General features: G+C 34.6%; 1 protein-coding gene across 1 annotated transcript; it reads right to left on the reverse strand.

Moving 5' to 3' along the window:
- Positions 1-610: 610 nt before the first annotated feature.
- Positions 611-11,081, reverse strand: LOC104168648 (protection of telomeres protein 1-like; the record flags this gene model as incomplete). The annotated part of the gene is made up of 3 exons (XM_009709308.1): positions 611-771; positions 7,060-7,215; positions 10,791-11,081. Coding segments are annotated over 3 exons (608 nt in total), but the record flags the coding sequence as incomplete, so codon positions are not given.
- Positions 11,082-15,243: the final 4,162 nt, after the last annotated feature.

The raw sequence follows: 15,243 nt of genomic DNA on the forward strand, positions 1-15,243 counted from the left end.
CATTGGAACAGGCTGGCCAGGGAAGTGGCAGAGTCACCATCACTAGAGGTATTTAAAAGCCGTGTACATGTGGTGCTTAGGGACATGGTTTAGTGGTGGACTTGGCAGTGCTAAGTTAACAGTTGGACTCGATGATGTCAAAGGTCTTTTTCAACCTAAACAATTCTATGATTCCTTACACATCTAACACAGCTTAGTAAAGCATTTATATTATATGCTTAATTTTGAACATCTTTAAATCTCACGATTTCCAAGTAACACATATGCACATGCTGAAAACGTGCTCAATTTATTTGCTTAACCATAGATTTTATCTTTAAAAGATTATATTTCACTATAAAACATAGTAAGTATGTTAATGTGGCCAGGCCTTATTATTACACAACTATAAAATAGATATCTTAATCCCTACTGTATTTTAAATTTGAAAAATTAGCTTTATTTACATAACCCTCCAAATACTTACTCTTCATCTCAGCAGTGCTAAAGACATACTCTGTTCCAGAGTTTCTGGTTCTTAACACATCTACAATTCTAAACTGTACAGATGATACATTAGCCTACAGTTTTCCAGAATCATCTAGAACAGAAAACTAGATATAGAACTTACGATTTTAGTTCCTTAACATCCAGGTTACTTTCTGGTAAGACTCCTATTCCTCGACCGTAACAGGTGCCACCATGAAGATGAAATTCTATATGTGAGACATGTTCATTGTCAGCACTTCCTTGTTTCGTATGAATACTGTAAATTCTCAGAAAACTTCCGATCTTAAAGAAAAAAAAGAATTGATAACACAAAGTTAGCTATTTACTTGGAAAATTCTAAGCCTCATAAAGCTTCTTCCCTGTTTCCACTGAATCACAGAATAGCTGAAGTTGTCAGAGGCCTCTCAAGATTGCCTAGTCAAACCCCTGTGCCCAAAGCACAGTCAGCGAGAGCAGGTTTCTTAGGGCTGTCTCCAGCTGGGTTTTGAATATTTTCAAAGATGGAGATTCCACAACCTCTCTGGGTGACCTGTTTGTTTTATCAGACAACATTACCAGCAGCAAAAGCTGATTCAGAACCAGCAGAAGCCGCCTTACTAAATCTGATTCTCAGGCAGACTTCAGAAGTCAGATCAAACAAGCCAATATATTCCTTTCCTGAGGGCACAATTTGTCTTCTATATTCACAACACAGCCCTCCAGAGACTGACGTGCTGTGATTTGTCCATGTATGATTGCACTCAGCAATTGACCTCATGTCCATCATCATGCATGGCATATTATCTCTTTAAGTATACATGCAAACACATCTGCTTACCCAGGTTTCTTTATAATATCTTACTCTTACATTACAGATAACATTTTTTCAGCACGAGGACAAAAGGCAACATGTGTTAGAAATTCAAAGAATTTGGCATTGTTCCTAACTCTGTTAGATTTTCTCCTCAGGTACATGCTTGTTTCGCTTAGAATTATTTTGTGTTCTCTGAAACAGTTTTGTCAAGTTACATGAATGGACTTAGGCTAACTTATACAAGTACCTATTAAGAAAGATGTTACGGAATGCTGAACATTGAACACATCTTTATAACTTTGCTTTTATTTGAAAATACCACTCCCATCATCCCTTCTCCACCCCCCCACCCCCCAAAAAAACCCCAACCCAAACCCAAACCAAGGTTCTAAAGGTAGATAACCTGGAGCCTTAATTATATAGTTAATTTCCCTTTGATGTGTTTTAAAGTCTTTTGAATCAAATTAATTAGCACCCAAATATTTTTTTCAAGTATAACCTAAGATCGAGCTGATAACTGGCAAGCTACACACATTCAATAACCTGGATTTATGTTCACTCTAAGTATCTTTTAAACAGCCCTATATAAATGAGAAATTATTTTAAATTGACTTTAATTAACATTAATATTACAGCAGCCAGTCTGTTAAGTCTTATTTCAGCTTCAGCTCCCACTTTAACCGGTGGAAACCTAAAAACTATTACTATTAGACTGGATTGGCCAGGTCTTAGTATGACACTTATAAATGCTTGTACATATGCATAAAAGCAGATAAAGCAGCATCTGGATTCTGGAATCCTCCTGTGCATCAAGGAACAGACTATGACTATATAATGTTGGTATCAAACTGCTCTTTTAAACAATAATTGCACATGAAAAAGGCAGCATATTTTCAAATTCAGGCACCAGGGACATAAAAAGTGCTCTTCAGCCTGCACCTATTTTGCTTCTGGCATGAAGCTCTTACCAGAGTTTTAACTGCTCTACACCATCAGGGGTCTCCTCATTTTGTTCTTTCAAAGTGTATCAACAGGACAGCTTGTGCATTTAGATGGCAGCTATGAGGCTTGTCTGCAGGCTTTTTTTTTTTTCTTTCCAGATGCTAAATTTTACTTAATTATGTTGAGTATCCAAAAATGCAAGGGACAGTCATATTATAAAACTAATCTAATGACTGTGGCAAATGCTTTTGGAGAAAGTTTTTTTAGAAGTTCTTAGCTAAGTTCTCCTTATCCAATAACTTTATGTCAATATAATAGAGCCAAATCGATTTTTTTTTCCAAGAGTAATTTGTACATAAACAGGAAAATGTCGATTGTAATTGAAGAATTTCTTTCTTTCAAAAAGAATGTATGAAAAAACTAATTATTTACCATATGAACAAACATAAAACATTAAATGTGGGAGAGGAGAGCCTAGAAGCCAAGAAAACAAAATGCTGGTTTGGTCTTCTAAACTTGTGTGCTGAAATTGATGCAAAAGTCAACCGAATTACCTGTTTTAGTGCAACAGTCATCTTCCCAAGATTTACCATCGCTATAAAAAACTACCTTCCTATATATGCATTTTATTAGATCCCTCTTCTGAAAATGTTATTTTCTATATCTTAGTATCATTGAGAGCTATACTAAAGAGATGCATTGCCAAATACTGAAAAAGTCCGGAAGGTTATGAATGCCAACAGAGACCACCAGACACGACTGTGAAAGATGAAGTGCGATTTCCGTGGATTACTTTGGGAGGCAGCATTGCTTACCGATAACAGTGCCCAGCAAATGTGGCTGTTACAGCTAAAAGCGCTACTGTATTTCTGTTGTTTACAGAATGCCTGCAGACTGAGCACACTTTATATACTTGACTGCGAAGAAATTATAACCTACATTAAAGTAAACACCATGATTTACAGAGTCATCACTAAAATATAGTACATAACCAACTCCTTACTTGACTTTACAGCAGTTTTACTTATGAACTGCCTATCTCATTTAGAGCAAGTTCATTTAAATGAAATTAAAGCAATAAGAACACGTTTCTTTAAGTAATATAAAATATATCAGTACTCCATTTGCAGTCTAATTCAAATATGACTATTTTAAAAATACATATTAAGGCTGAAAAAGAATTAAAACAAAGAAGTCATGTATGTAGTTTCCTGTAACTAGCCAAGTAAAACAACTTTTTAGTGTAGCAAATTCTCCTAATTATTTCAAGACATATAGGGTTGTGTTCACATTTAAGACACTGATGAATTTGGAACAGTCATTTATGACAGCAGTTAAGTGTTCACATTTTGCCAAGACGACACTCATGACAAGAGGTTGTCTTTATCTACAGGAATCACTTAACAAAATCATCAGTACTGATTTTTATGCCTATTTTATGGCTGATGATATTCAATGATATTTGTTTGTCATCATTTTATCATATCAAAACAGTCTAATTTTACTGAGTAAATTGTGCACAACTTTTTGCAAATGAGAGGAAGCATATACACAGCATTTTAGTGCGGTCCTTTGCAATAAAAAAATACCAACTTAAACCCATTAAAGGGTTTGGAGGACTTGAGGGTAGGATGGGAGGCTATTGTGATTTTTCTTCCCTTTTAATGAGTACAAAGACAGAAGTGGGGAAAATACCACTGACAGGTCAAAGGAATGCTACCCAGGCCTGAAAAATACAAAGCTAGATATTATAGCCATGTAACACATTTAAGGTGCAGGTTGTAAATGTGACTCAGACGCTAGAAAAGCAAGCAAGACTTCTTAGTCCAAACTACTATCAAAAAAGACATGACATTGTATACAGTGGGAGGAACAGCTGAAAATATTCAAATTCTGCATCTGAAGATACATAACATGAAGCAAATACTGTGAAAATATGGACTAGGACTTGTATGCATGCTCAAGCTTAATTGTTTTAATTGTACTATGCAGAAAACGCATGGCAACACAAAACTGATAGTATCAAGCCAGAGGAATGCACAGTACTACATATTTAATGAGTGACAGTACATACGGAAGTCTCTGACCAGCTGTGGACAGTTGGACCCCTACTGTGCCCTGACTGACCACTGACGCTCACTCACCTTGATGCTTACCATCTAGCAAAAGGTCCCAGATGGAGAAACCCATCTCACAGACCTATATCCAAGTTGTATGGCAAGTTCTGAGTGAATCCCGAGAACCTCTGGAAAAACTGGAGTAAGAGAGGCTGAAGAATAACGAACTACAGCCTATGGGGAGTAAGTGTACTCCAGAGAGTTAGTTGCAGGCTGGGGTTCCTAGAGCAATGAGAAAGCCTCATGCACCCCAGGAGGTAGCCAGAAGAAGAGGGAAATTCAGGAAAAAGCAGTGAACACCACGTTCTTTCCTTAGTTGTAGCTCTTGCTTGTGTCTTTGTGCCCCAGGAAATAAACTACTTCAGAGATGAGATTTCTGAAAATTCTGTTTGTGTTCTGCTAAGGCAGCAAATGCTGAAAAGCCACAATCTTATCCAGCAGGAAAGGAAGGCCAGTAAATATAGGGGACAAAAAAAATCTACTTACAGTATCAACTGTAGCGTACCTTCAATATTACTAAAGTTCTCTCCATTGAAAATTGTAAATATTATTTTACTGTCTCAGAAAATGGGATAACATGCTCATATCTTCAGTGTTCTCTGGACAGACAATCCAAACAAGGAGCTTTTGACAAACTCTTGCAGGAATAACTCTGACATCATGCTCCAGGATTTGCTAAAAATTCACTGTAATACATTACCGACTTTCCCTAGACTATGGTGCTTACTCAGAGCTTCCTTGTCTGAATATATGTTTACAGATACAATTTTAAAATAAGAACAAATATTTCAGGGTTGGGTTTTTTTGTTGGTTTTTGTTTACTTGTTTGTTTTCAATCTGCCTTTCTTGGTATCAAGGCTGTGTAAAACAGATTGTTCCTACCTGAAAACATCATTTCAGAGCTGCAACTGTCATTGCCAATGGTACACTACAACATGGGAGAGTGTAACCTAACAATTCCATAGCAATTTACATTAAAAAAGGCAATTCTAAGCTACTTTCAAATGCAGAAGAGATGGCTGAAAAATAATGCACTTCTATTGCTTCTGAAACCATAACTTGGCAAAACATCTCGTATAGTTTCTGTCCACACTGTTCTCGTGTTCACAATCAGGAAGTGTATGCACCCACATACACTAAGTGTTCTCCAGTTCTATACTTCTATAGAAACAATTTTAAAAATAAATCTTTGTATAACAAGACCCTGAACTAAATAAAATATTATACAGATTAATATAGAGCAGTTCAATTATACTTTCTTATGATATGACATGGTTTCCACTCGTATTTAAAAACAAGCCTTTTACTAAATCTTCCATTTTAAGAAGAGTCGCCCCAAATTCTATTATCTTTAGATTATTCTGTGAAATAAAATTAATTGCACATATTGCAAGCTGAACTTAATAAATCTTCCTGAAGTTTAATTGTTGGGATATCAGCACTTTTTCTTCAGTAACTCCACTAAGACAATTCACTAAAAAGTGGTGTTCAAAAATGATCTAACTTAAAACTACAGCTTGCATGAGTGAAACTACTGCAACTTTGGACACAGAAGGAGAAAAACAGCCCATGTTGCTCAATAAGTCAAACCAGGTTTCTTAACAGTTTCCTTTGACATTAGGGCTTCTGCGACAGTGCAGTATAAAGCAAAGGCACAGATGCTTTAGAGTTAAGAAAGGGCTTATAGGAAGGAAAAAAATTGAGAAAGCTGCTGAAGACATCCCATGGACTACATATTCAATAGGAATTCCTGAATATAAATGGGAGACAGTAATAAAGAGAGTATCATCAGCTACAAGAAAATATGTTTTATTAATATTAAAATATTTTTTCCCTTAATTTTCAAATCATACTCCTTCACTGGAGTGAAGGAACATCAGCAGTTACTTATATCAATAGATTACCCCAGTTAGCAAGAGAAAAATTCTGAAAGAGAAACTGTAAGTAATGAAATACTTCTGTGAGTAGTTTTTTTAACTAATTCTTACACAAAGGCAAGTTACTTTGCTATCTGTCGTTTACTTATGAACAGGCATTAATGTACCAAATTGATTTCATGTCTTCTGATAGCCCCAGTCTAACAAATGGCTATCATTTATCTTTATTTTCTGGTAAACATTTTCTTAAAAACAATGCTTGGGTATAAAGGGCAAGGTATAAAATGAAAGATGTATTATTTGCTAATTTACTGTATTCAGAAGCAAGATGGCAGTATTGCTGAAGATCAAATGTTTAATTATGTTGTTGTTTTCTCTATCTAAGCATAATCAACATTACTGACCCACTAAATGAAGATTGCACTGCAAATTGCAGAGGTTTATAGAACAGAAAAATCCTTTATTGACTTCAGAATTACAGGCCTTTAATGGGACTACAAGTTTAACCTCACTTTATATCATTTAAAAAATAATCCTAAAGCACAGAATACATCTTCTGAGTGCATTACTTTCACAGGATTATACATTATATTACAGTGTCTGGAAAGAACTGCTTAATTGGAAGAATTTTTTTCATGGTAATTTTAGGGCAATGACTCCGTTTTACACAGGTTGAAGGAGTTTTGCATTCAAATAAAAGGTATGGGAAATACAGTGAAAGATAAAGAGGAACATTTGAAACTAATTGACAGCAGAACTTAATCGATACATTCTCTGAAGTGAGTTCTAAGCAGAAAATAGGCCACAAAACGAGAGTTAGAAATACCAAACTCTGCATTACCTTAAGTGATTTTGCCAGTTGTACATGGTTATCATAGACTAGAATGTCCACTGTTAGATTTCGCAGCTGATGAAGAAGAACCTTTTCTCCTTCCAGGTCTTTTGCTTCCACAGGCACCTTCCATGTTGGGTAGGGACATTTTGTGCCATCCCATACCTGCAATGCAAATGAACTATTTCAATATGCTTTTAAATAACTTTTTTTTTTTAATAATTTTGTTGTTTGATTAAAAAAAAATAACAATAAGAAATCTTAATTGGAGTCTCAGTCTTAAAGTCCTTAAATTATTTAAATTAGATTTTATGGGATTTTTTTTTTTATTATTCCTCAGAGTATAAAATAACCTCTATAGAGAATACGACCAAGTGTTAAGACCTGCAATTTGTTAATATTTTTTTTAAAAAAAAAAATCAGCCCTAGCAAAACCTTGACCATTTATCTAACAGTTACAGTGATTAGAATTCAGCATATGTAGAACTGTCTATATTTAATATTTTAATCCTGCTATAGGTTTAAACATTCCAGCCACAGTATGTGAAGACTGAGTACACAGCGTATACTCCCCTAATTACTGATGATCTCCTACATCAGTATACACTGCTAGTTATAGAGGACATATTACAAAAACATCAGTATTTAACACATACTTAATAACGAGGATTCTAAAAATTGACTAACTAAAGCTAAGTTCTTGAAACACTTAAATACTGAAATATCAATACAGTTATTTTTGAGCTATCAAAGTTATCATGAAAAAATAAGATTACCAACAGACTTAGCACTTCAGAACCAAAATCTTACTACTTAAACCAAACATTAAAATTTCAGTGATAGCTGCTTACGGTATATTCTGTAAACTACCCTTTCCTGAGTTCCTGAAGACAGTCTCTTCTCAAAGACAACAGATATAACAGTCTGAAATACTGGCATAGAAAAAGAAAAATCTAGAGGCATTTGGACTATAAGACTAAAATGCTGCATTCCAGAGGATTTCATGCATATAGGTTCAACAGAAGCTAATTTTCAGACACTTTGTGATACCAAGCATTTTGTCTCATGAGTTAGGCACTGCAGAGGGGGAGAAAAAAAGACACCAAAGCTTAATTTTTAAAGGGTTTCTACCCCTTATGGTTAACTGCTGTGGATCAAAGGATCCACAAGAAAAGATGTAAGAATCAGCAAAGTCATGTGTAAATACACTCAGAATGGTTGAAATACTCATCCCAAATCAACAGATAAAAGCGAAAACTGTTCACAGTGAAAATGACCCATAACATCAAATTAATGTTCTCCAATAAGCATGTATTCTGAAGGACCCAGATAATACAATTTAAAAAAAGTCTATTATCTTCTGATCTTGTACCATGAAATACTATAAACTTCGAAAGAGTCCACTGCTTGAATTATCAAACCTTTTCGAGAACTGAGCTCGAGTAACATAGACTTAGTACATATATATTATGAATTTAGTCACTTTGACAAAATAAAGAACCTTAAATTTGTCAAGTTTCTCATTATTTTTCAACTGGCTTTACTTGGGACATTTTGGTAGTTCTACACTTAAAAGATGAGTCTGACAAACGGATTGAAATAACCTGAGTGCTTCCTGTCTGATACAAGGGTGACTACTTAGCTTTAAAATGTCCATTGCCAGAGGAACTAATGGGAAGCCCTGGTTTCAAAAAACAACAGTGGTCTAAAAACCAACACTGATTAAATTAATTCTGGGTAAGAGATAGCAAATGGTTCCACCACCAGTCATGAACAGATGGGAGTTAAGGAATAGTCAGTAACAACCTTTGATCACCATGGTCGGCAAAACACTGAAATGGGAGAGACACAATGAAACCTGTCTCTCTCTTCAGCAGAGTATGCCAATTGCATGACATAGTTTAACATAAACAGGTTAACTGACAGACAGAAGGAAAAAAAGAATAAAACTCTTATGAAAGGCATAAATGACAGAATAATTTCTCGTGTGAGTTTTTTAGTCTCCATCAGTTTGAATAACAAGATTCTCAGAAAAAGGTAAGCATGAACAAGTTAGTGATACTATCTCTATGTCATGTCACCCTCAGCTTCTGTGCATATCCCAATTAATTTATCAAGTGTAATATTAAAAGTTATGCTATGGGTGATGCACAAAATCACTGAAATTAATTTTAGTTGTCTTTGAAGCAATCCCCACTAGTAACATAAGCTCAATGCTTAAAATAATAATTATATTTTATAGTATAATCAACCATTAATATAATTGAAATACTTGGAATGACATCATAATTTAAATTATTATTATAAAAGGTATAACCAAAAATATAATAACAATATTTAACGATCACTCTATTTGAGCTGGTATTGAATTTGTTTGTTTGTTTAGCAAATCAACAAAATAACCAGAGATCTACCAACAATTCTCTAAAAAGGCTTCTCTTCCATCACGACCAACATTTGATATGAGAAAGGGATTTTGCCCTGCTTGAAAAATGGAGGAAATTAGCAACAGCATACCAATGTTATCTACCGTTTTTAAGCTTGTCTGATGTATTTTAATACAGATTTAAGTACTTAATATTTTATAATACTAAAAAAATATACTGTCAAAGGAATTATGTATCAGAAAAATTGATCTATCGTTATTTGATTTCAAACTTTTACCTTCCTAAGACTATGTTAAGTTTCCCCTCCAAGTCATTATCTTTACTACACGAAACTGACAAAATCAACTTCAGAGCTTACAACACAGAAAAGAGTGTAAAGAAATATTAGTAATTTAAGAGAGCACTTGTCTCTGTCCTTGCAAAGGGTCCTTCAATGCTGAACATATATTAATGAACAACTTAATTACAGTCCACAAAATTCTGAAATTTTACTAGGTCTCATTTGACATCTATGTGCTGCACGAGAAAAATCTTTCCTGCTTTAATGAAGGAATAATGCAGTGTGCTTTTTCTAAAAATGTTGTAACAGTACAGTTTAATATAGTAGAACCAATAAATAATTTTATGAAGTCATAAAATGGAAAATGACAGGCTATGCATCATTCACATTTTAACAATCAATTTATAAAAGAAAGAAAAGTAAGTATAGAGGAGTTTCAGAATAACACCAGACTGATATATCTGGAGCTAAAACCAGGAAAATTATGCAGACCTCCTTTTTATTTAGCTGTTGTTAAGGATCACCCTCGGAAAGTACTCTCCTGTTGTGTGGCGCTTTGCATTTTGTACTTTCAGTGAGCGCTGATACCCAAAGAGCTTATGAATAACTAAAAGAAGCTACCTAAAATCCATCAAGATAGATAATATAACCCATTCATTTGTTTTCTAGATAGTGCTACTTACTGTATTAATTATATCCAGCAGATCAAAAAAAATGAGAAATAATTGCTGCTAACTAAAAAACAAGGTTAAAATTTAAAACTAACAAGATTTTTCAACTTAAAGAAATCTTGCAATATTTATCTACAAATGTTTGTGAAACAATGATCCATACCAATGCCATCTTACAAAACCTCTCTAAAGAAATAAATCAGATGAACAACTTTAAGGAGAATTCGGATTTCTTTTTTGTTTTCATAGAAGTAAAATGGTCAAGGATCATAAATTTGCTTAACCTCAAAATATTTATCTACATAACATTATTTAAATCAATGAATATTTTTTTATCGAAAAACTGAATCACAACGTCTTGATAAATAAATCTAACAAGTTATTTAAAAACAAATAATCTACCTTTAGAAGAAAAGAAGATCCATCCACTTTTGCTTTTCCTACCAGCTGGCAAGTGAGATCAAAGAAAAGCATTGGCTGAACACCAGACAATTTTGCTGCTGGTCCAGAAATAGAAAGATTACTGGCTGCCCAAATACGTAGTTCTTCTATTGTTTTCTGTTCTTCATCCATGAAGGTGTACACTTTGCTAGAGGTTCGAGGAACTACTGGTGCTCCCACAGTTCCATCAAATGTCAAGGATGCAAATCCCCCACTGGTAATTCCCTGCATCTGTCCATTGTATTCCCTGATCTGTAACAAAATATGAAGAAAAAAAGTGGCTGCACTGGATCGAAATACACATATGTTTCTGTTTTATCATATGCAGGAAGAATAGACTATTGATAATTCTTGTTCCTGGTGCTATTAGGAGAATGGAGTCAAAATAAAAACAAAACAAGAAAAGGAAATTAACATTAATAAAAGAAATGAATAAACAGAAAATATAATTTAACACAAAAATTTTTTTTTAAGAGCCAGACTAATACCTACCTGTAAATATACAGCATCAGTGCAGAGTATTTTATTCACAAATCTCAAAATGTTTGTGTGGGGAACACATCAGGATTATTTTTACAGATGGGGAAACTGAGGCACCAGAGAAACTAATTTTTAGGGGTCACACAGCAAAGTGATGGCAGAGGAAAGTTATTATGGATTCCTGTTTTCTGCTTCTCATAATAGCCCCATTTCCTGATATTATGGAACTAAAAAAGAAAGTATCAGTTCTAGGAGCTATGTTTTTTCTCCATAAAGCAAATAGTGATCAGCTTTCATCCCTTGAACTATGAATACAGCTTTCACAATTACTCTTGTGTCTACTGTATCCTGCTGATTTAGCTGTGTATCTGGTACCATATAAAACACAGTGTTCACATGGCAGGTCCCCTGTATCTTGCTGATTTAGTTGTGTACCTGGTACTATATAAAACCCAGTGTTCAAAATCTGAAACATGCCTTCAAGGATCTAGTCTAGTCTTATTGTTCCCTGCACTTTATATATGTATGTGTATATATATATCTGTATCTCAAAGTACGGCATGACTCATTACCCAGAAATCTCAAACCAGTTGTTTTGATTCATCTCTTTTTAATTAAGATTTGGCTACCAAAAAAGCAACAAGACTTCTGAATACAGCATTTGTGAGATAATCTAGTTCAGGATTCCCAGTGCTCAATTTTCAAATGGTTGAAAATCTTACTGATTTAAAAGTGCAGAATCTGAAAGATGTGACAGAAGTTCTAAACAGCAACATTTTTACCAAAACATTGCCAAGTATTTAAGTCTACATTTTATAAATTTAAAAAGCCCACAAATCAGGTATTCCTTGGAAATTCATAAACAAAGCAGTTCAATGCTGGTGACAGGAACTCCTTTAAACTCTGTCACTTTGACATAATGCATAAATGCATTAAGGATCATCTCTAGGATAAACTTTCATTTACTTAAGTATTCTCCAGATCTGACAGATGGAGCACATCAATTCATGATGTCGTTTTTCTTTAACACTGAAAACCTTTAGTCTTTTAATCTTTAGGTTTAAATATTGAAAATAGAAGAAAAGCCAATGAACAAATCAGGAAAATACAGAGTTTCATAACCAATGAACATAACCAATAACACTAAGATGTCATCTAATATAAATACGCAGATTTACTTTAGTTGCTGCCACCGGCGTTATATTCCATAACTTCTCAAAATAGGTAACATCCAGAGGGGAGGAAAACTCTCTTTCATCACTATTACTCATTCATCCACTACTGAAAGACACTTCAAGCATATTTTTAAGTATCTTGTCTGACATGTCAAATGTTTCTCAAAGTGTTTTAATTTCCAATTTACCTATTTATTTCTTCACTAATTCTTTTAAATCATCGTCAAAAAATCTTGACCTCTTTCTTACTAAAAATTTTGTCCTAGACCTCTAGCCTACTTATGAGGGTTCTAAACCTTTCAGGAAACCAGTTCAAGAAACTACTTTGTCTCCCTGGGCTTCCACTAACATTTCACCATAGATACTTTCCCCATTTCCTAAACCCTGTGTCTGGTTCTGAGCATTCATGAGGCTGTGCTTGAACATACTATACTTCTGACACCTCCTAGTATCCTCATTTAGTGGATTTGAAATCAGCCTTAATGTAGGGAAAAAAAAAAACAAAAGAAATAAAAAAGAAGGTAAACATGAATTGTCATTATGAGAAAATTACCAATGATCTTGAAGCAAAACCAAATGTCCTTGGGCACTGGTATGTGGAGAAGCCACTGAGTGGTCTCAAAGGTAAACAGTATTCAACAACATTATTTGGTGAACAACAGAATAAACAGGAAAAGTAAACAGAACAAAATATTTTGTAGCTGGAAAATTACTTATGTCAGACCTGCAGAACAGATGATGGTCAACAGAAATTCTCTGGGCTTGTCCTTTAAAACTAAATGATTGCTAAAGTGATAAGGAATCACTGGAGTGTAAAATGAATAAAATCCATGAGCAAATGTTGTTTCATTATGGCACTCTAAGTTGATCTCAGATCAAGTTAAGCAGTGAGACTGTAAACTAGATATAATTTCCACACACAAACAATTTTGAAATTGAATTAAACTTAGGAAAACAGCTAATCTGAGACTATATGATGACAATTCCCCCTCAGAAGATTTTTGTGTTATTTCTAAAAGCCTTGGGGATTTTTTAAAAAATCGGGATTGAGGGGATAACATGGAAGGGGAGCAGATGGCTGTCACTTTAAAAACTCCCTGAGAATTTTAAAGAAATCAAACAAATAATGGTTGCTAAACAAAAAATATCTTCTGGGACAAAATCAGAGCAGATACAATGTATTTTGCTTGTTCTAAGCAGGCAAGTAAATTCCAATATATATTGCGGGAGTCTTTGGCACAGTTTTTATAAATTAAAGAACAAAAGGTGAAATGTCAGCTCAACAAACTGCATGGACAAAAAAACTCTAGTGATTTCTATGGGGTACAACTCTATCCTAAGTATGCTCATTGAAAAGAAGCTAATCTTGAAATATTTATAAAGAGATTTACAGCAACCTAAACCACCTGAATGAATTATATTTTTTTTACTGAAACTGGTGTTACTCACCTCACTCAATGCACAAGTGAGACAGTAAGTAGTGTATAAAGCTGGAATAGCAGCATCTCCAAGGTAGTTATCCATCAAAACTGATTGTTAAATTGCAGAAGCAAAAGACTATTACAAAACACCACTGCAGTCACAAATCATCTTAGAATATCAAAAAAATGCCTTGTAAAACAACATATACTAAGCTAATATACACGTTCTTATACTAAGAAGGAAGATTTCCCGAAATAAATTTAACTATTGATTTGGGGAAGGATCAGGAATTCAAGCTATTTTGAAACACAAGTACATTAGGCTTAAAATTTAATTACTCGTTATACGTATAAAATTATTTCAAGACATCAAGTTGTGTTGTGTTTTGGTGTTTTTTTTCAAATTGAATTATTGCATTGTCTGAAATGCACTGTCCAAACTTCCATTCCAATTTGAGTATACATCCGGCTGAAGACCTCATTGTAAAGTATCTTTTACCTAAGCGGAAGTCAGAAACTTATGATCCCCGTGATTCATGGTTGACAACAGAAGGCCAACATTTACATGCTGCTACCCAGTCTTCCTTCAATTGCAGAAAGGTAGTATATATGAGATCCTAGTGAAAGGGAAAGAAAGAGTGCAAAATTTTCTACAGCCAATGTATCTGCAAGAATTATAGTTACTGTGGTAAGCAATGTATTCCCCTCAGTTAAACACATGTATATAAGCACATGCCACTCTGTGCGACACAAAAAGGGTTCAGTTGACTCAGAAGCAAGATAACTTACAAGAAGTGACAAAAAATTCCCCTCCTCAAAAATAGAATCTGATCGCAAATCTCCAGGAGCAAAAAGCTTTATGAAGGTATAGACAGTGTTACAAACGGCTGTACTGAAAAGGGATACTGTTCAAGCACTAGAAGGGTATGGCCCAATCACAGAACCACAGGAATTTCGGTTGGCAGGGACCTCAGGAGATCATGAAGTCCCACCTCTTCCTCAGGTCAGGGTTGTTGTCAGCACTGTGTCACATCGGGCTTCAGCAAGCTGAGCCTTGAAAAATTCTAAGCATGGAGATTCCAGAACCTCCCCAGGTAACTTCTTTCAACAACACACTACTCTCTTAGTCCACAACCATCCTTCGAAATGCTCCCTTTGTCATACTAAGCCTTATCTCCAGATCCATAAGGTTCCCCAGCACTGATTACTAAATATTCTGATTGTATTGAATGTTTAAAAAGATCTCTAAGAATTTGGGGAAAATACCTACACATGGATTATATTTCAAGTGAAACTCCATCCAAAAGCCTAGACAGGAACTTGGGAAAGTGAAAAAAA

Source organism: Cariama cristata, unplaced genomic scaffold, assembly GCF_000690535.1.
Source record: "Cariama cristata isolate BGI_N322 unplaced genomic scaffold, ASM69053v1 scaffold3961, whole genome shotgun sequence".
Classification (NCBI taxonomy): domain Eukaryota; kingdom Metazoa; phylum Chordata; class Aves; order Cariamiformes; family Cariamidae; genus Cariama; species Cariama cristata.